Source organism: Moschus berezovskii, chromosome 24, assembly GCF_049115385.1.
Source record: "Moschus berezovskii isolate FMDL1 chromosome 24, NW_MosBer_1.0, whole genome shotgun sequence".
Classification (NCBI taxonomy): Eukaryota; Metazoa; Chordata; class Mammalia; order Artiodactyla; family Moschidae; genus Moschus; species Moschus berezovskii.
In genome coordinates, this window is record NC_142483.1 from 33608851 (window position 1) to 33631413 (window position 22563).

At 39.3% G+C, this 22563-nt stretch overlaps 1 protein-coding gene across 1 annotated transcript in view; it reads right to left on the reverse strand.

Moving 5' to 3' along the window:
- The window catches only part of CNTN3 (contactin 3), a 249903-nt gene that overhangs the window by 76959 nt on the left and 150381 nt on the right, over positions 1–22563 (reverse strand). The window contains exon 9 of the mRNA XM_088831971.1: positions 25–152. Coding sequence (XP_088688097.1) covers positions 25–152 — 128 coding nt within the window. The remainder of the gene's footprint in view (positions 1–24; positions 153–22563) is intronic.

Here is a 22563-nt window from a genome sequence, read left to right on the forward strand (position 1 = left end):
GACGTCTTTAAGAAAGGCACCTACCTGTAACAACCAAGTGCGTTGTGCCATTTGCTTTCCCAAATTGGTTTTCTGCTATGCAGGTATAAATTCCAGCATCAGCTTTAGTTACGTTGACAATTTTGAGTCCTCCATCATTTAGAAAAGAAGTTCTAAAGGAAATACAAATGAAACAAATAAATGTCTAGAGGTCACTTTTTTCCCCAAAGTAAACAGAATTTTTTAACAGAAGTATCACCTTTAGCTGCTATATTTAAAGCAAGATAAAGCAGTCCCTTAGCTTTCTTCGGTATAAAGAAAATTAAAACAAAATTAACATACACATGCACACAGATGACTAAAAAAAGACATTCTACCAATTTGAGTATTTCTTGATATTTTTACACAAGTTTACTTAACAGCAATACCAAATATTTTGCCTGATTTCAAGGATGCCTTTATCATATAAGTGTGGTATGTTTTCCAAAACTATACGGTGAAGGAGATTATTCATGGTTTAGCCTTCTCGATTTGGAGAAAACAAAAAGTAGACAGGACACTATTTTCCTTAAATGTGAAGCAGCTTATGAGAAATAAGAAACTCCCTGGCCTTTAATGATTAACTTGGGAAAATCACATCTGCTGTTGCTGCTAAGTCACTTCAGTCGTGTTTGACTCTGTGCGACCCCATAGACAGCAGCCCACCAGGCTCCCCCGTCCCTGGGATTCTCCAGGTAAGAACACTGGAGTGGGTTGCTATTTCCTTCTCCAATCCATGAAAGTGAAAAGTGAAAGTGAAGTCACTCAGTAGTGTCCGACTCTTAGCAACCCTATGGACTGCAGCCCACCAGGCTCCTCTGTCCATGGGATTTTCCAGGCAAGAGTACTGGAGTGGGGTGCCATTGCCTTCTCCAGGGAAAACCATATCTAACCCGGTATAAATCCAAATTTTGCAAAAGAACATGCACGTGGTCACCCATGAAATACTGCAGAGAATTTGGACAATGTAAATGAATATCACATTTGAATTTCTGAGTGTACGCTTAACGTACTTAAGGCTTTTGCATCTAACTAATTAACTAAGGACAGAGAACTGAGTCCCTTACATGTACTAGACACTATCAGAGTCTCTGAAATCACAAAGTGAGCAAGACAGAAAATCCCTACCTCGTGGAAATAACAGTCTAGTGAGTAGCACATGCAGTAAATGATGAAACAGGTAAATGTTTCAGATTTTTGAGAAGTAATCAGAAAGATTCAGATGGGGTGATACAATAAAAGCAATGGCCACAGGGAATGTTTCCATGAGAGAGTGCTTCCGAAAAGCCTCTTAGAAAAGGTGCCATTTGAACTGAGAAAGAAGAATGAGAAAGAGTTGACCTCTCATTAGTCTGATTCATGAATCTTTACTGCCCATCTTGTCCACCCAGAATTATTTTCCCTTTCTTTGAATCCCTAAAATCTTTACTGTCTATATTATGCATTAAATGCTTTGAATACTTTTTACCGTTTATGAGTCATATCTCTGTTACCTGAGTGTCACATCTATCCAACTGAGTGGTAAGCTTCTTAAAAGATCTGCAACTCCAGCATCAGCATGGCATGATAAGTGTAAATCCTGGTAAAAACAATGCTCCAACTTCTGGGTGACACAGTACAGTAGACAGGAAAGATCCTGAGGACCTTAGACTGAAGTTGGAGGATCTCAACTCAATCTCTAAATATTATCCTATTTGTGGGAAGATATTTAGGTGTATGTCAAAAAATGTGACTATTAGGACAAGTTTATGTATCAAATATATAAGATACAAATTTCATGCTATATATGTGTATATATATGTGTGTGCGTGTATTTATGTGTGTGAATATATATAATTTGTATGTTTTTTTCTTAGCTTATGATTCACCTTCACTTGCATCATGGTTATATTTTCTTGGGGGGGAAGGTGGCAGTGGAATCAGAGCTGGCACACAGGGACCTGTTCGTGATCCCGGGTAGAGATACCCATGACTGTTAGTTGCTCATATGATTTTTTTTTTTTTTTGACATGTCCAGGTATATTTCAAATACAAAGGTTTAAAAGCAATGGCTTGGACAGCTAACCAGAGAACACACAGCACTATTTTATCTCACTTTGAAGAACTACTACAGTGAAGGGTTAAAAATTCTAAGATCTTGTAAAAAAGGTGCTATGTCTGATTTCCTTCCAGAGGCCCTGCCCTTTTTGCTGGGTGAGAAAGGTAATCTGATCACTTTTTGCAAAGGGATAATAATAAAAAAAATCTCTTTATACCTTATCATAGAACAGATATTTTCTTAAATAACTGAAAGAGAAAAGCCTGCAGGGAGGTACACATGAATGAAAGCTTAAGATACGAAGATTCTCTGGAAAAACATGGGGAGTAAGCTTAGAGAAACAGAAATCTGATCACTAATTCTGCCTTACTCCCTCCTGCCCAATTCTGGCTTAGACCTCCTTCCTGGCATCTTACTAACTGCAGGAAAAAGATGACATCCTAAGCCTTCGCCATATCTTCCCATCAGGACCCTGCCTCTCTAACTACAACAGGCCTCATGAATTCTATGCTTTGTTTGCTTTTCTCATCACCCTAGCCTTCTTTTAATTGCTTTTGTGCTTCCTGTCTTGGGGCCTTTATAAAACCTGTTCCCTATGTTTGATAAACGTGTACTCAATCATCAGGTCACTTCCCTGAACCCATGGGTCGGATTATATCTTCCTCTACTGATTATGCATCATCTGTGTCTTTGTCATAGCCATTGGGCAACTGGCCAATTATACACCTGTGTACTTATCTGGCTAATATTTTCCTTATCTTGTGAATTTAGAGATGGTAAGTTCTTTTGAAGCACAGAGAGTGGATAATGTCCGGATTTTTGATCACTAAATTCCTAGAGCCTCGAACTATTTCTGGTACAGAGAGATGCTCAAATATAAAGCTTGCTGAATGAATGATTACGTGCCTTTAGAGAGTCAGTGTAGAGGAGATGGGATTAGTGAAGGCAGGTTTCAAGGCACTGAGAACTTTACAAATTACAAGGAAGCAAGTTCAGAAAGTGTGCAGACTTTTATACACACATATATTTATGTATATATGCATGTTTTTTCTCTATATAAATATATGTATGTTGTTGCTCAGTCGCCCAGTCATGTCCAACTCTTTGCGACCCCATGGACTGAAGCATGCCAGGCCTCCCTGTCCCTCACCATCTCCTGGAGTATGTTCATTGCATGGGTTATACCATTCGACCCTCTCATCTTCTGACGCCCTCTTAAATGTGTGTGTGTGTATACATACACAACTATACATATGGACATAAATATATATGTGGAAAAGGAAAGATGAAGCAGTAGAGGGCTGGGTGAAGAGAATTCAACAACTCCTAAGAGGACGGAAAATACACTTGTACTATTAAGCAAGATGCTAATAAAGGGGGAAGGACTAAAAATAAGAGGAAGAGAAATGGCGGGGGGTGGGGGAGAAAGAGTGAAAACTGATTGGAAATGTCTCAGAGGAAGAAGGAATGAGAATAAATGAATAAACCAGGGCAACGTTCCTGACCAATTCTGGTTGCTAATGTGCTTGTTAAACTTTTGACCAAGATCCCCAAAGAACACAGTCCTTGCTACACAGCTTCACTCACTAAATTTTTCCTCCCACTGCTTTAAAAACAAAGTGGAGATTTGCTGGAAATTTTCATATTTAAAACAAAACAAACAAGCAATAAAACCCAAGTTGATGTCAGAAATACAGTATCAGAAGGTCTTGAAGACATTGAAAGACTGAGGCAACCTTATCTGTTCTGAGTTGGAGGGTGGAAATAGAACTGGAAGTTCCAGGAGGTGAGCAGTCAACCACTTCTGAGATTGGTAAGCGATAAAACAGAGTAAAGATGTCTGCTGCTGCTAAGTCACTTCAGTTGTGTCTGACTCTGTGCGACCCCATAACGGCAGCCGACCAGGCTCTGCCATCCCTGGGATTCTCCAGGCAAGAACACTGGAGTGGGTTGCCATTTCCTTCTCCAAAGTGTTAAAGTGAAAAGTGAAAGTGAAGTCGCTCATTCGTATCCGACTAGTAGCGAATCCATGGACTGCAGCCCACCAGGCTCTTCTGTCCATGGGATTTTCTAGGCAAGAGTACTGGAGTGGCTTGCCATTGCCTTCTCCGAAAGATGTCTACTGTTGCCTAAACAAATATTCAAAGCTCTCTTAAGCACAGAGCTTCTCCATTTGGGTACCACAGAGCAGAGATAGGCAATTTCAGATATCTTCTCAAGCTATAAACTAGTGTAACTGTCAACCTTTGACTACAAATATAGAACTATTTAATGTTGGAAGAACTAGAAATCCTTTAGTGCATGAGGTTTAATAACTCTAAACAAGCAAGCCTAGACTCACTGCTACGTTAAGATAAGTAACAGTTTAAAAGGCAAGGCTGTTACCTCGGGAATCGCACAAAAACTCCAAAACAAACATATTGACTCTCAAAGAATGCAAACTCTGTACATTGTAAAATTTTGAGCTAATTGGATATTTTCTTCCTCAATTGGTTCTTCCAGTCAATTCTAAGAGGCCCACAGGGCATTTCACACAACATAAAAATAAACAATATTCAGTAAATGGATAGAGTAATTGTTTCTCAACAGAAAACCTTCAATAACCCAAGCTTCCCTACAGAGATTTGAAGTGAAAATTTTATACTACTTCACTATAAATGAAATTGCTTTCTGCACTTTCTGGGAACACGATTTTCTGCAAATGGGTAGAGCTGAAAATGTAGATAACCATGAGTGACTCTAGTCTTGGCACAAAGAGTTTAATGAAGATTTATGAAATTGAAATTCAGAAATGTGGTACTCTGGTCTGATTTGAGAACTGTGTAATTTTAATCACTGTGGCATTTTAACTCCTTGATCAGTTTTATAATATACCTTTATATGAAACCTTTTACTGGTTTTTCCTTTTGTAGGTAAAAGAGGTTAAGTATTTCACTTAACTTCATGCAGTCGATGGTTAGTTTGGAATAAGGAAACTTAATTGCTCTATGCTGCTCTAATGGTCCATTCTGTAATTCAGTGATAGCATTAAATTTATGGCTGTTAAGAAACTCTGTTTGCTCAGACAGTAGACTGCTGTCTATGCAACACTGACCTGTACTATATGATGACATTTTGGCATAAAAACACACTATGTTTCGGAATGGAAAAAGTGTGTATTATGCATGCAAGGCAGGAAAACATTGTTTTCCCCCTGCCTAGGTTCTGAATATTACGGTAATTTATTCAACTTGAATTTTAACAAACACACGGCAACTCTATATTTTCTCAGGAAGCTCATCTCAGTAGAGATGAGATCACATGAGACTGTAATGATTAAACTGCTCTATAGAAAATAACAAGGCTATTTTGGACTTCACTTTCTGAGTACATATTATAAGAGACGGATGCTTACAATTAGCAACAAGAAAAAATTACTCATGATGCATATATTACAGGGTAAATAATGACATTTAAGAAAAGCAAATATAAATTGATGAAAATGCATGAGAAAATAAATGTCAGAGACAAAGAACATATAGCGTATGTTTTCATTTACAACTAATCTCACTCCCGTATGCTTGGTAAATAACGTCTCTCCCTTGATTTCAAAGATAACCTACAAATAGTATTTAGGAAAATAATATTAGAATTTTCATCCTTTTGGCTATACCATTTGGAGCTTTCATCTTATGAATTCAACAGTGTTAGTTTAGTGATTTATTGATGAGAAAGTCTCCAAGGAAAAGAGAGACAGAGTAGAGAAGACTCAGCCGTTAATTATCCTTATTTGAGTAAGTACCAGGCTAATAATATGCAGCCCTGTTACTTTGCTGGATACACATGTTACACGGAACAGGCACCTGAAGTCCTAAAGAAATAATACAGCGTGGCCCGACTCTGTAGCAGAAACAAATATGCATTTCTCACATTAATACTTACCCATAGTCATAAGAAGAGAACCAACAATAAAAGAACATTTTCATTACATTTATAAAACTTTTCCAAATGTGTATCTATCATAACAAATATATCTGGTGCTAAATTTATTGTTATGACAGAGACAACAGTTTTTCTCCTAAAATGGACTCACATCTATAGAACAAAAGGCCCCTAAAAAGAGATTTCCAGTTTGAATGATTATATAAAACTATTTAAGTAATTCATGAAGCCTCGGCAACAACCCATTTGAAACATTTAAATTCTCATACAATAGATCTGCAAAAATTACAAATACTCAGATGAATGAGTTAGTAAAACTCACAAACATGACAAATCAACAATTCTCTGATGGCTTATATATTCAAAGAAAACCTCATAAAGAATTTTTAATAAGATTCAAAGGGGCCTCATACTTGACACTATGCTTCTCTGCCTGAAAGAGAGATTCATGAATCAAATCAATGCAAATCAAGATGTCAGCTGTATTATAGAGAAACGTAGTTCAAAACTGCTTAAGTGAGCAGCTGTAGTTTCCTGACACCTCACCCCAGAATTAAGCAGGTCTAGACTTCCTGGCACAGGTACATGAGCAGAGATCCTCCCTGTAAGGGTAAGCTCCCTTCCTGTACAGTTAAGAGAACAGCAGAATATATTCATTCTCTACAGGCAGACAGACCCACAGAGAAAGAAGGAAGAGATCTGAGCTATAATCTCAAGGCCTTCCACCCAATTTCAGGAGTCAGATGCTTTCTCTGAGGAGGTGTTGAAGAGAGACACAAGTCTTGTCCAAATGAATGCGCTTCTTCCTAGAGACGAGCAGTCCTGGACTGGAGCCCACCTTCAACAACAACTATAGAAGCAAGATACCGTGTATGCAAAAGGGAAATGTCATTGACTCAAGGAATGTAGAAGGTGCTGGGTATTTTTTGGTTGCCCAGAATCTATCTCCCTTTCTTAAGTAGCCAACATTGATCTTTCTTTGGAGAATTCTCTTCCATTATTGTATTCGGTCTTGGTAGGAATATGAATTAAGGTCCCCATCCTATCCTAGCCAAAGGGGAAATATGGAACACAGGGCTGCAGTGTTACTCAAACTTTGTGTGCATGCTCAGTCGTGTCAGACTTTTTGCCACCCTATGAACTGTGGCCTGCCAGGCTTCCTTGTCCATGGGATTTTCCAGGCAAGAATAATGGAGTGGGTTGCCATTTCCTACTCCAGGGTATCTTCTCAAACCATGGATCGAACGTGTTTCATACAAAGGCAGATTCCTTATCACTGAGCCACCTAGGAAGCCCTTCTCAAACTTTCGTTGTTGTTCAGTCATGTCTGACCCTTTTTAACCCCATGGACTGCAGCATGCCAGGCTTCCCTGTCCTTCACCATCTCCTGGAGCTTGCTCAAACTCATTTCCATTGAGTCAGTGATGCCATACAGCCATCTCATCCTCTGTCGTCCCCTTCTCTTCCTGCCTTCAATCTTTCCCAGCATCAGGATCTTTTCCAATGAGTCGGTTCTTTACATCAGGTGGCCAAAGAATGGGAGCTTCGGCTTCAACATCAGTCCCTCCAATGAATATTCAGGACTGATTTCCTTTAGGAAACCCCAGTCCAAGTGACTCTCAAGAGTCTTCTCCAACACCATAATTCAAAACCATCAATTCTTTGGCGCTCAGCTTTCTTTATGATCCAACACTGACATCCATACATGACTACTGGAAAAATCATAGCTTTGACTATGGGGACGTTTGTTTGCAAAGTAATATCTCTTCTTTTTAATTTGCTGTCTAGGTTTGTCATAGCTTTTCTTCCAAGGAGCAAATGTCTTTTAATTTCATGACTGCAGTCACCATCTGCAGCAATTTTGGAACCCAAGAAAATAAAGTCCGTCACAGTTTCCATGTTTCCCTGTTTTCCATGAAGTGATGGGACTGGATGCATGGTCTTCGTTTGTCACTCTCCTCTTTCACATTCATCAAGAGGTCTTTGCTTGATGAAAAGTTCCTCTTTGTTTTCTGCCATAAGGATGGTGTCATCTGCATATCTGAGGTTACTGATATTTCTTCTGGCAATCTTGATTCCAGTAGGTGCATCATCCAGCCTGGAATTTTGCATGATGTACTCTGCATGTAAGTTAAATAAGCAGGGTGACGATAGACAGCCTTGACGTACTCATTCCCAATTTTGAACCAGTCTATTGTTCCATATCTGGTTCTAACTGTCACTTCTTGACCTGCATACAGGTTTCTCATGAGGCAGAGGTTTCTGGTATTCCTATCTCCTTAAGCATTTTCCACAGTTTGCTGTGATCCACACAGTCAAAGGTTTTAGCATAGTCAATTAAGCAGAAGTAGATGTTTTTCTGGAATTCTCTAGCTTTTTCTATGATCTGACGGATTTTGGAAATTTGATCTCTGGTTCTTCTGCTTTTTCAAAATCTAGCTTGAACATCTGGAAGTTCTTGGTTTGCGTACTGTTGAAGCCTAGCTTAGAGAATTTTGAGTATTACTTTACTAGCGTGTGAGATGAATGCAATTATGCGGCAGTTTGAACACTCTTTGGCATTGCCTTTCTTTGGGATTAGAATGAAAACTGACCTTTTTCAGTCCTGTGTCCATGGCTGAGTTTTCCAAATTTGCTGGCATACTGAGTATAGGACTTTCACAGCATCATCTTTTAGGATTTGAATTAGTTCAGCTGGAATTCCATCACCTCTGCTAGCTTTGTCTGTAGTGATGCTTCCTAAGGTCCACTTGACTTTGCACTCCAGGATGTTTGGCTCTAGATGAGTGACCAGACCATTGTGGTTATCTGGGTCATTAAGATCTTCTTTTGTATATTTCTTCTGCGTATTCTTGCCACTTCTTTTTACTATTTTCTGCTTCTATTAGGTCCATACCATTTCTGTCCTTTATTGTGCCCATCTCAAACCTGATTTTGCACCATTCACCTGGAGGACTTGGTCTTTCGAGCCTACCACCAGATTAGGGGCCAAGGAATTACATTTCTAATTTCCCAGATGGTTCTGGTGCTACTAATTTGGGGCTATACTTTGAAAAATAGTAATGTAGGCTATGTCCTTTGGACTCACCCGCTTCAGATTTTGGTTTGTAACATAAGGAAGAAAATAATGATTATTTCACTCATTTCAGCACTTGCCGTGACAAGATGTTGCAATGCAGTATTCCTGGAGCCATTCAATTCCTGTCCATTCCTAAATCAGTTCTTACAGCTTACTTAACAATTTGTTCAATATCTTTGAATTGCTTCTCAGCTAGAGTGCCCAAATCCCTAAAACATACAAGTTACTACAAGTCAGCGCCATGCATGTAGTACCTGTTCAGTAAAATTTTGTCTTAACCAATGTGAAGGGTTCAGAGACAGTTTTGTACATAGAGAGGATGAGGTTTCTCTACAAATTGAGTGACTCTACTATTCCAATTCTAAAGTCATCCTCTTTTAGAGGTGTCCTTCAAAGTTTAAGTGGCTCATTTACAACTTTATGCAGTGTTTATCTGGGGCACAAAGTTCTTTGAATATTTGAAAAATCTGAGGACTCCATCTGCAGAAAACACACACACACATAAACAACTGTAATAATAACAACAGATCTGATACAATTCAGGAGGCATCATTTATGCTTCTGTGGACACCAGGTTAGCAACTCTTGGAAGAAATTCAACTCATCTGATGACACGGGTGTGTTTAGAATCTCTTTGTTTTAGACGTTTCAGTGTGAGTCTTTTAAGCTGTGCCTCACTGAGCTTTTCTTTTTATAATGACTATGTACATTTGATTACTAGATACTTATAAATTATTTTGCACAAAAGAGAGTACTGATATTACATAGAAGGCAGCGTCTTAGATCCCACGTTCATCCACACACTGGAGAGGGTCTCCAGTTTTCTGAGAAAAATCTCAGCCTCAATAACCTGAACTAGCTTTTCCCGCCGTCACACAGAGGTTTAATCATCATCATCTATTTTGACACAGTATCTGGTAATCCACCAACCCTTAATGAGATGATATAAACTTTAACATTAGTCCAACTGACTCAGCATTTGACTCTGCATTTTCACAGCAGCACCTTCTCTTTGTCCAAGATTCTTGACACTGAACATAACCTTGGAATAATTTCTATTTTCAAGCTTATTAAAACATACATGTGAGAAATAAGCTTCATGGAAAATTAGCTAAAAATAATGGCTATCTATTCCTCAAGAGTATTAACCTTTAAAACTCAAGGTTACCCTTGGATTATGGGAAAGAAAAAAAAACTTTGAAAGTCATATTTCATCTTAAGGACATTAATTTATATATTACTCAATGTTATCTCCATCACAATCCACTGAATTTGGACATATCCATTTGCATATTTTTGCCTAGGAATAGCTGCATATCTCCTCATCAAATGGCTTCATTCAATCTTACAGACAGCATGGATTCTGTTATTAGCAGTACTATTCTTTGCTCATTTGTTAAAAGCTCTGAATCAACACTGTGGATCTCAACTAAGTGAATTAATCTGTTGGCATATGTTTTGTACACCAACCTCAGACATTCATTCTGTAAGTATTTAAAGAATGTGGACTATGGACCACGCTCTGTGATAAGCAAAAAGGATTTACTGGGAAGAACTTATTCTGTCTCGATGAAACCTGTGTTCTAGGAAATTGGAACTCTGGCATATTTTTTTCTCCTCAGTGTTCACTTTGTGAGTACTTTGATAAACTATCTTCAAACTCTTTGGAATGAGGCATGATGTCAGGAAATGAAATTAACTAGAAGATATAAAGTTATTAAATCAGTAGAGTCATAAGCAAATTTAGTGAAGAATCCTGGGTGTTCACTGGAAGGACTGATACTAAAGCTGTAACTCCAATACTTTGGCCACCTCATGCGATGAGTTGACTCACTGGAAAAGACTCTGATGCTGGGAAGGATTGGGGGCGGGAGGAGACGAGGACGACAGAGGATGAGATGGATGGATGGCATCACCGACTCGATGGACATGAGTTTGAGTGAACTCCAGGAGTTGGTGATGGACAGGGAGGCCTGGCGTGCTGTGATTCATGGGGTCGCAAAGAGTCGGACACGACTGAGCGACTGAACTGAACTGAACTGAAGGTGTTTCAAGAACCTAAACCAGAAAAAAATACTTTATATCAAGCTTTAAAAACAATTTTCCCAATTATATAAATTAAGAAATACTGCAAAAAATTAAGTACCTAGTACAGTCTTCAAGTTAAAGGGGCTTTCTTCTTTAGCATTTGAATGTAAAAGGTAAGAAAATAATTTCTTCAAAACAAAACAGATTATATATATTCAACCTCAATTACAGATATTTTTCTCAGAATTACAAGACTCACAAAGGGTCAAACACTCTCGTGCCCCAACAAAAACTGCTTCAGCAATTAAGTCTACATTAAGATATTAATGTAGTCTACATTAAGATAAAACATTGCAAATAGTATCAGTAAATGAGAAACAGGTGAAAGTACAAAATGATTTTTAAAAATTTTTTAAAATTTGCTAGGCAGTAAGAAATGTAACTCTGTGTACCAACTAATTAGAACTTATATAACAGATTACACGGAACTTATATAACAGACTATAAATTATGAATAATTCCTTTCCAGCATAAGAATGCAGGAGGCAGCAACCATCAGTGCCAATCCACATGTTTATTCCTTTTTTGATAGAAGTGCAATGCCAACTCACCTAATCATTCATTCAACCATCCTTCTATCCATTCCACCCCTCTTTCTATTATGGGCTTCAAGAGGGGGGAAGAATAAACTAAAATACAGCACTTTTCATATTTTAATAGGAAGCTGCAAGTATAAATCTATAAAAAAATCAATTTTATCCATTTCGAAGAAATTGTTGCAATAAATTAAATAAGAAACTTATAGGTACTTTTAAGATATGGGAAACTATCCAAAAAAGAATAAAATTCATTTCAACAAATACTTGTTGAGTACTTACAACAGTTTTCTGAAAAACTCAAAGAGGAGTAAGGATTGGCCCCCACTCTTTAGAGACTTACAATCTAATGGCTGAAGGGGGTGCATTTAGTTCATGCACAACTACCAATAAAATCTGATGCTCTGGTATGAAATTTTGTATCTGAGGTACAAATTTATCCAGCTCGATCACCATATGCACAGTAACCTTTTCTCCAATTCCTACACTTTCTTTGAAATCAAGCCTTTAGTAAATACCGCCTGGATAACTCCAAGTTGCCTCCTAACCAGAGTCATCGTGCTTTCCCTCTTTCTCTCCTCAAGCCACTCTCCCCGCTAGAGCCAGTGTGGTCTTCACCAGAGCAAGACACACCTCTGCGTTAAAATTTAGTGACTCCTTCAGTTCAGTTCAGTCGCTCAGTCGTGTCCGACTCTCCGCGACCCCATGAATCACAGCACGCCAGGCCTCCCTGTCCATCACCAACTCCCGGAGTTCACTCAAACTCATGTCCATCGAGTCGGTGATGCCATCCAGCCATCTCATTCTCCGTCGTCCCCTTCTCCTCCCGCCCCCAACCTTTCCCAGCATCAGAGTCTTTTCCAGTGAGTCAACTCGTCGCATGAGGTGGCCAAAGTATTGCAGTGACTCCTTATTGCATTTAAAATAAAACCTAACAGTTTTATTAAGGTCTTCACGGATCCCATTTCTAGATTCCACCCATCTCTGGTGCTGCTGTTGTAAAGTTGCTAAGTTGTGTCCAAGTCTTTGTGACCCCATGGACTGCAGCACGTCAGGCTCCTCGGTCCCCCACTATCTCCTGGAGTTTGCTCAAATTCATATTCATTGAATTGGTGATTCTTTCTAACCATCTCATCCTCTGCTGCTCCCTTCTTGTCTTCAATCTTTCTCAGCATCGGGGACTTTTCCAGTCAGTCGGCCCCTCTCTGGGATCTCATATTTCATTATTCTTCCTCTCTAAACATGACACTTCAGTCACACTGGCTTTGCTCTTGAGTCTCAAATAACCCAATTTCATTCCCATCTCCTGGCCTTTGATTTTGTCAGTGCCTCTCCATGAATGGCACATCTTGGCATGACCCACTGCTTCTCACTATTTAGTTCTTGTCCAACAGTTACTTCCTTAAAGAGGCCTTTCTTGAAATATCCTTTATAATTAAATACCCTTTCCCCTTGGTGGCTAATATAATTGCATTTTTACCCTATTAAATGTGGTCTCTCCTTCTCCAAGTTCCACGAGGAAGGGACCATATCTGTCTTGTTCACTGCGCTTTCCTCCCATCCCAGCACAACGCAAGACATGTGGTGGGTGTGCTAGACTGCGTTTCTCAAAAGTGGCGACAGAAGCACTTCCCATCCTAAATGCTCTCTGAGAATCTCGCCATTCTCCCACGAAGAGGGAAAGTCCAACTCCCCTCTTTCTGAATCTGGTTAGGTTGGGAATTCACTGGTAACCAATGGAATGCAAGGAAAATAAGGTTTTGTGTCTTTGAAGCCTAGGAGACTAAACTTCCACTTTGCTTGCTTGAATAGAGTGAAGTAAGCCAGAAAAAAACCACCAATACAATATACTAACGCATATATATGAATATTCACTCTTTAAGCCCTTATTGGCCTTAAGTATTTCAGCCTCCCCTGAGGCTGCTATACTTTGAGGGAACCCAAACTAGCCCATGTGGAACCCAAACTAGCCCATAGAGAAGCCATGGGCCTGCCAGAGAGAGCAGTGCACAGCCAGCTCCCAGCTACTGGAGCCCCAGCACAAGCCTGACTGAAACCATGTGAGATGCTCTGAACAAACACTGCCCAGCTAAGCCTTTTCCCAATTCCTGATCCATGGAAACTGCAAGAGATAATAAAATGATGCTGTTTTACACTGTTAAGTTTGAAGGTGATTTGTTATGTAGCAATAGTTAAAGGGAACAGTTCAGTTCAGTTCAGTCGTGTCTGACTCTTTGCAACTCCATGAACCACAGCACGCCAGGCCTCCCTGTTCATCACTAACTCCCAGAGTCCATTGAGTTGGTGATGCCATCCAACCAAACCCATGTCCATTGAGTTGGTGGTGCCATCCAACCAACTCATCCTCTGTCATCCACTTTTCCTCCTGCCCTCAATCTTTCCCAGCATCAGGGTCTTTTCAAATGAGTCAGCTCTTCGCATCAGGTGGTCAAAGTATTGGTGTTTCAGCTTCAACATCAGTCCTTCCAATGAACACCCAGGACCGATTTCCTTTAGGATGGACTGGTTGGATCTCCTTGCAGTTCAAGGGACTCTCAAGAGTCTTCTCCAACACCACAGTTCAAAAGCATCAATTCTTTGGTGCTCAGCCTTCTTTATAGTTCAACTCTCACATCCATACATGACCACCGGAAAAAACATAGCCTTGACTAATCGGACCTTCACTGGCAAAGTAATGTCTCTGCTTTTTAATAAGCTGTCTAGGTTGGTCATAACTTTCCTTTCAAGGAGCAAGCATCTTTTAATTTCACGGCTGCAATCAGCATCCGCAGTGATTTTGGAGCCCAGAAAAACAAAGTCAGTCACTGTTTCCACTGTTTCCACATTTATTTGCCAGGAAATGATGGGACCAGATGCCATGATCTTCGTTTTCTCAGTGTTGAACTTTAAGCCAACTTTTCACTCTCCTCTTTCACTTTCATCAAGAGGCTTTTGAGTTCCTCTTCACTTTCTGCCATAAAGGTGGTGTCATCTGCATATCTGAGGTTATTGATATTTCTCCAGGCAATCTTGATTCCAGCTTGTGCTTCTTCCAGCCCAGCGTTCCTCATGATGTACTCTGCATAGAAGTTAAATAAGCAGGGTGACAATATACAACCTTGACATACTCCGTTTCCTATTTGGAACCAGTCTGTTGTTCCATGTCCAGATCTAACCATTGCTTCCTGACCTGCATACAGGTTTCTCAAGAGGCAGGTCAGGTGTTCTAGTATTCCGATCTCTTTCAGAATTTTCCACAGTTTATTGTGATCCACACAGTCAAAGGCTTTGGCATAGTCAATAAAGCAGGAACTGAATAAATATTTGATAAGTAAAAGAATGCTAAAATGAATAAACATGTATGGAATGGTGATCAAGGCTACAAAGATAGAGAAGGTGAGAACCCAGGCAAGACCACCTCCTGCAATGAAGAGCCATAATGCACTGTGTTAAATGACACAGTTGGGCCTAAAGAAGTCTCAAGGGTAAAGCAGAAGAAAGAGCTATGAATCTCACCTACTGGGCTTGGGAAAGGCTTCCCATGTAAGTAATAATAAGATGGGCCTTGCTTGATAAGTAGAGGTTTGTTGGGCTGAGAGGAAAAGACATTCCAGCCGAGGAAATACAGAGTTATAAATGCAGGAATATATATGCAGACTGCAATAAGAGTTCTGTTCTGTCCTTTTTTTTAAAAAAAAAAAAGAATTATAAAACGGCAATGGTGTATACTCTTGATAATGTTAAAGGAGTCAATATTCTTATTGAAAGAAAGTTCCTTTTTTTTCTATCTTAAACATTATTATTAGAAAATGTGCAAAGGTAGTACATAATGATAGGACAGGATTCTACGACAGAATAGTTTTTCTTTAAATTTTCAGTGAAAGCAGGGATATAGAACATGATTAGGCTGTAGGCAAATGCACATGGGATTTTGGGGCTTGAGTGAGAAAATCTATATGACCATATGGATGTGGTATGGGGAGACACACCCAGTAAATAAAACATCTATGCTGAACATCATTATGAATTAATGTACCCAGTTCTAACACAGAACTGGCTGGAAGTGAATTCCAATGCCCAGCAAATTCAAATTCATTAACAAGCTTTCCCCTACCAAAATCATAAACTGACAAAATATTTTTAAAGGGGCCATAACTTTTGCATCCATAAAAATAAAATTTAAAATATGGATTTAAGAACCACACAGTCACTGGCAAAATTTAGCTGATATAATTTTAGGAAAACATTTGAAAGCTGCCAATTCTTTAATAATACTTGGGTGGAATTTATTCACTTGAGGTTAAATAACATAAAACTCAAAACTGGTTGTTGTAAAAAAGAAAGGTCTTTTTTGCTTTGCTTTGTTTTAAGAAAGGTCTTTGCTCATCTTTCTTTTTAACCCAGTCTTATTACTCTTAATGTATATGAGTAACATGATGAAAAAAATAATATTAAAAATGTAGATGTGAGGATTAGCAGATGCAAACTGTTTTATATAGGGTAGATAAACAACAAGGTCCAACTGTATAGCCCAGGGAACTACATTCAATACCTGTGATAAACCAAAAAGGACAAGAATATGAAAAAGAATATATATAAAGAGCATATATATGTGTATATACTCACACACACACACACACACACACATACGTGTGTGTGTGTGTGTGTGTGTGGTATGTGTGTAACTGAGTCAGTCTTCCCTGATGGCTCAGTGGTAAGAAATCCTCCTGCAATTCTGGAGATGTGGTTTTGATCTCTGGATCAGGAAGGTCTCCTGGAGAATAAATGGCAACCCACTCTAGTATCCTCATCTGGAAAATCCCATGGACAGAGGAGCCTGGCAGGCATCAGTGTATGGGATTGCAAAAGAGTTGGACTTGACTTAATGACTAAAGAACAATAGTAACTGAGTCATTTTGCTGTACAGCTGAAATTAACACAAAATTGTAAATCAAACATACTTCAATCAAATAAATTTGAAAAAACTGTATCACCAGCAGCAGGTACATTTTTTTGAGAGCCTAGGTAGACGCCACCACCATAGTGGGTGCTTCATATATTTCATTTTATTATTTGCATTATTGCCACTAGAGTCTACTGAGACAAAAAAAGAATGTAAGAGAAATGGGGCAGGACAGAGCTGGAAGTAAGTTGTCATTTCTCTGTCAACCAAGAAGAGTCTTTTCAGCCAACCTCTTGCTAACAGTTGGCTATGCCACCAACCAAATGCCACCTAATATACTGACTAACTCTGCACGGTAAGAATTTCTGGCTCTGATGCACAAATTAAGGAAACCAAGGCTCAGGGGTTAAGTAACTTGACTAACATCACATCTGTGTGGTAAATGGCAGAGCCATAATTTGACCAATATCTTTTTGAGTTGGTCTCTGCTCTCTCCACTTCCTAAAATTAAATCAAGAAGCAAATAAAATATACCCTTAACTTCATCTGACACAATGAATAATATGCACAGAATTAGGATTCATGTGAATAATGATACAAATAGGCAGAAAATTAAGCTGACTTCAGTTAAGAGGAGAAGATCTGTAGGTCTTGTTTGTGGCTGGAGAATGGGAAGGAGGAGAGAAGTGATTATGATCCCTTCCCGTGAGTCCCATTCAAAACCTAGTCTTGGGTTGCATTGACTCCTCTCTTGATTATCTTCACTCTTCTCTTAAATAGTAGTTTATGCTCTTACGGTGTGGGAATTATGTGGCAAATGCACCCTTTTCCTCTTATTTTCCCAGCTGGAAGCATAAAAGAAATGGAGTTATGGGTTGGGGAACCCAGCAACAGGAGAGGAATGTTCTCTGTTTTCTTTTGAGATTCTTGTGTATTTATCCATCCATGGGGTCACTACGAGTCAGACATGACTGAGCGACTTCACTTTCACTTTTTACTTTCACACATTGGAGAAGGAAATGGCAACCCACTCCAGTGTTCTTGCCTGGAGAATCCCAAGGACAGGGAAGCCTGGTGGGCTGCCGTCTATGGGGTCACACAGAGTCAGACACGACTGAAGTGACTTAGCAGCAGCAGGAGCAGCATCAACCTCCCCTTCAGGAAAAATTATCTTCCTCCAGGGTTCACATCCTCTGAAGAAGAAAGATGATTCTCTACCTGGGAAGGAACTCAGGTTAGCCTTTCTTATTTTCCTAGTTATATGTGAACTTTACTTTGGACATAATTGGAATATATAAGCAGTTTTACTTTCTGTCCATGCAATGATTTTGTCCAGATGGCTTTTTCCCTACTATTTTTGCTTTGCTTAGTTTCATAGATCCTTCACAGTGGAGCTTCATCATCACTTCCTTTGAGACACCTCTCTGTATGGAGTTGCTTGCCCACTCCCCCAAGATGCTGGCTGAGACAACAACTCTTCTCTGTGCTTCTTACTTACAAACATCTTCATGACAGACAGTGTGGAAATGTCCCATTTCTTTGGGCAAGTCTCGGTTTCTATGTGTTGCCTTGGCAGGAATTACCAACAGGGCCCCCTTTCTCACCAGAATGCCCTAGACTGTAGAATAAACTATGTATGGTCACCTTAATCATGCAGTCTCTCCCCAATTAACTTATGGGTAAATTCTCCACATTCTAAACAGAATGTGTGTGGACTCCCTGAGGGTTTATCTCTATATTCCCAGCCCAATGCATAGTCCCTAGTGTTGAAAAGATAAGAGAGACTAGTGGGCAGCCTGAGTACCTTCCCTGCAGACATGAAGCAGAGACAGCAATCTCAAAACAACAAATATCCAGGACCTGAAAGTTGGCAACATCGCATGTATTAAATAAATAAAATTCTCCCGTTACTGTAAATTTACCAGTAAGAGATTAATCTGGAGTTAAGGGTACAGTCCTTTGGTCACTTAATACGAAGAACTAACTCATTGGAACTGACCCTCATGCTGGGAAAGATTGAGGGCAGGAGGAGAAGGGGATGACAGAAGACAAGATGGTTGGATGGCATCACTGACTTGATGGACATGAGTTTGAGCAAGCTCTGGGAGTTGGTGATAGACAGGGAAGCCTGGCGTGTTGCAGTCCATGGCGTCAGAGTCGGACACAACTGAGAGACTGAACTGAAGGGTACAGGAGTAAAGGCTCCTTGAGATCTTGGCTTATGTGCCCAGGGGTAGATGAACTGGAACTCTCTGAGCTTCATTACCTATCTGATCAGTGTGAGGGGACAGCTGTTGAGATGGGGACACCAAGGGTGATGAGGAAGATAATCCAGTCTGGATTTTTGTGAAAGGAGCAATGGCAGGCAGAGAGAGAACAGCATTTTTGAATAGAATGAAGAAAAATCGACTCCAGTGTGATAAGAGACAGAGGAGCCAAGAAATGTGAGGAAACAGGGAAGGAATGGAGACAGAAACGATTTGGCAAACAAATTCTTCATCTAAAAGCTCCAGTCAAGGGAAATACCATCTAACAGATTTGCTGGATGGTAAGAGTTCCCAGACACATCTTTACAAAACAAGACTGTGGCAACTAAGTAGTAGCAATGGCAGAAATGCCAAGTGGTTCTTGTTCTGACGAATTATCTTGTTTACTGGCAAAAGTTTAGATGCTACTTTCAAGTAATGTCATCAAACTATTCAGTGTCCTCAAAGGGGCAAAGTGACCAGTTGGGGGCATTTCTTGAGCTCTGAAACTCCTATATTAAGCTACTCATGAAATCAGGAGATGTATTTAAAACTGAATGCAAAATTTTGCTTAATATATTAAGGTATAATTTACAGACAAAATAATTAACATTTTGGCACAGAGTTAGGTGACTTCTAAAGAAGGAATGCAGTCACGTAACCATTGTTATAATCAAGGTCTAGAATAATTCCTTTACCCTCCAAATTCTACCATGACCCAAAAGAGACAATCTCTCCTCCCACTCTGAGCTCTGGACAAGCAGTGATCACTGTTTTATGTCTGTAAAGCAGACTTTTTCAGGTATTACATATACATGGAATCGTACAGCATACAAAGCTAACTGACTTTTAAAGCCAGCTTCTAACTACATGTAAAAAAAATACATTAAAACTGGCTAATATGTTTTAAAACACTGGATTATGGCTATTAATACTTGGGGAAATCTTTATTTCTTTCTTTAGAAAGCATTTAAGTTTCTATAGTATTAAATGCTGCCTAAAACCTTTGAGACAACTTTAATGTATTTAATTAGAAGTAATGGGTCATTCTTAGACTCTCTGCTGAAGTGAGGCTATTGTAATAAAATATTTACTGTTATAAGCAATCGCATTCAAGAGAAAACCCCATTTTTAAAGATAATTGGCTAATGTGTTTTAAGTACCACTAAGTGATACAGAAAAGCCAAACATTCTCTAAAATATGCCAGCTGGCTTTCTCTTCTTGCATACCACGCCTATTCACATTCTCAAACATCTTTTACCATTCTCCTTGGCCAAGAGGAGACAAAACATCCTCTTTTAATTCAAGTTTTTTCAAAATACGTGAATTTAAGTAAATGAATATAAAAGCACTAAAATTTTGACATTTAGTGAAATACCATTGTATACTCGAAAGGGTACGGCATTTCTGTTTATAAAGAAAACCTCCGTTTTACAGGGTAAAAAGCAGAATAGTTCTTCTTTGTACTGGATGATACAAATATAAAACAAAAAGAAGGGGAAAAACTTTATCAGAATTAATACTAGTAATTTAAAAGTGTAGAATATCTGCATTCCAAGCAACAAGTAGACCTTTACTTAACAAATCAATTACTATATAAATCAATTGTGACTGTTGGTCATTTAAATGATGTTGTAAAAATAGGGATCCTCTGCTGCTGCTGCTGCTGCTGCTGCTGCTGCTAAGTCACTTCAGTCGTGTCCGACTCTGCGTGACCCCATAGACGGCAGCCCACCAGGCCCCCCCGTCCCTGGGATTCTCCAGGCAAGAACACTGGAGTGGGTTGCCATTTCCTTCTCCAATGTGTGAAAGTGAAAGTGAAGTCGCTCAGTCATGTCTGACTGGTAGCGACCCCACGGACTGCAGCCTACCAGGCTCCTCCATCCATGGGATTTTCTAGGCAAGAGTACTGGAGTGGCTTGCCATTGCCTTCTCCGAGGGATCCTCTACTTATATTTAAATGTCCATCAGCTTCAGAATTAAAGATACCAACTCTCTTTTAAGTAAATGATTTACTACTTAATGACATGTACCTGCCTAGAAACTTTTATCCACTGCCATGCTTTCAGCTATCATCTATATACACACAACACCTACATTTCTATCTATAGCTTAGGCCTCATTCCTGAGTTCCAGATTCAAGCAGTAAATCTCTAAACCCACACAGATATATCCAGTTGGTTTGTCAACAAGTAGATCAAACTGAAACAATTTCAAATTGTATGTATCACATTTGCCCTCACCTCCACTCTTTCTGTATTGGTACCCGTCTTACTAAATAGGTCTAACACAATTCTGATATCTGAAATGGAAATTTAGGATTTGACTTTTACTAGCATCTTCCCTCCTTCTCTTTAATCGAATCAAATCCTTTGTCCTGTTGATTTAACTGTTTCACAACCCTCTCTATTCTCTTTGCAATTTCTTAAGTTAGGGCTCTAATTCTCTCTTGCTCAGACTGCTGAATTGTTGCTAACTGGGATCATTGCCTTAGGTTGCAATCATTTCAATTCATGCTCTCTATTGCCACCATTGTGACTTTTTTAGAACATAAATTTTCTTTCTCCTGGGCATATATCCAGTTAATGGGTGCATGTGTGCTAAGTCACTTCAGTCATGTCTGACTCTTTCTGACTTTATGGACTGTAGCCCTTCAGCTCCTCTGCCCATGGGATTCTCCAGTCAAGAATACTGCAGTGGGTTGCCATGCCCTCTGCCAGGGGATCTTTCCGACCCAGGGATCAAACCTGAGTCTCTTACGTCTTCTACATTGGCAGACAGGTTCTTTACCACAAGTGCCATCTGGAAAGCCCTCATATATCCAGAGAAAACTATAATTCTCAAAGATATATGTACCCCAATGTTCACTGCAGCATTATTTACAATAGTCAAGACATGAAAACATAAATATCCATCAACATAAGAATTCCTAATATACGCACACACACATATATGTATACATACACACACACACACACACACACACACAAACACACACAATGCAACACTACTCAGCCATTAAAAAATAATGAAATAATGCCATTGGCAGCAGCATGGATGGACCTGGATATTATCTTATGAAGCAAAGTAATTCAGACAGAGAAAGATACATACCATACCATACGTATGTGGACTTTAAAATATGACACAAATGAACTAATCTACAAAACATAAACTGACTCACAGAGTCAAACCTGTGCTTGCCAAGGCAGAGGAGAGTGGGAGTTTGGGATTAGCAGACGCAAACTATTACAAATAGAATGGATAAACAACAAGGTCCCACTGTATAGCACAGGGAACTAAATTCAATATCTTATGATAAACCATATGGAAAAGAACATGAACAGAATGTATATATATGTGTAACTGAATCACCTTGCTGTGCAACAGATATTAACACTATATTGTAGATCAACTGTATTTCAACAAAAATTTTAAAAATAAATAAATGTGATATTTTAACTCTGCCATTTTATTTTGTTGCTTTCATCAGAAATAAAGTTGGAACTGTTTATTTCATTTGGTTTCCTGTGCCACTCACAATAAAGTCCTTGCTCAGCTCCACGGCCTCTCTCCACAGCCTTCTCTCCTAAATCGCTTTACATTTGAACAGGTTCATTGAACATCAAATGCCTATGCTGTTACTACCTTTGTGCCTTTGTACATGCTGTTCTTCCTGCCCAGAACACTCTTCTCCAGTGGATCCCAGTCATCGGTCAAGTCTTGCTATTCA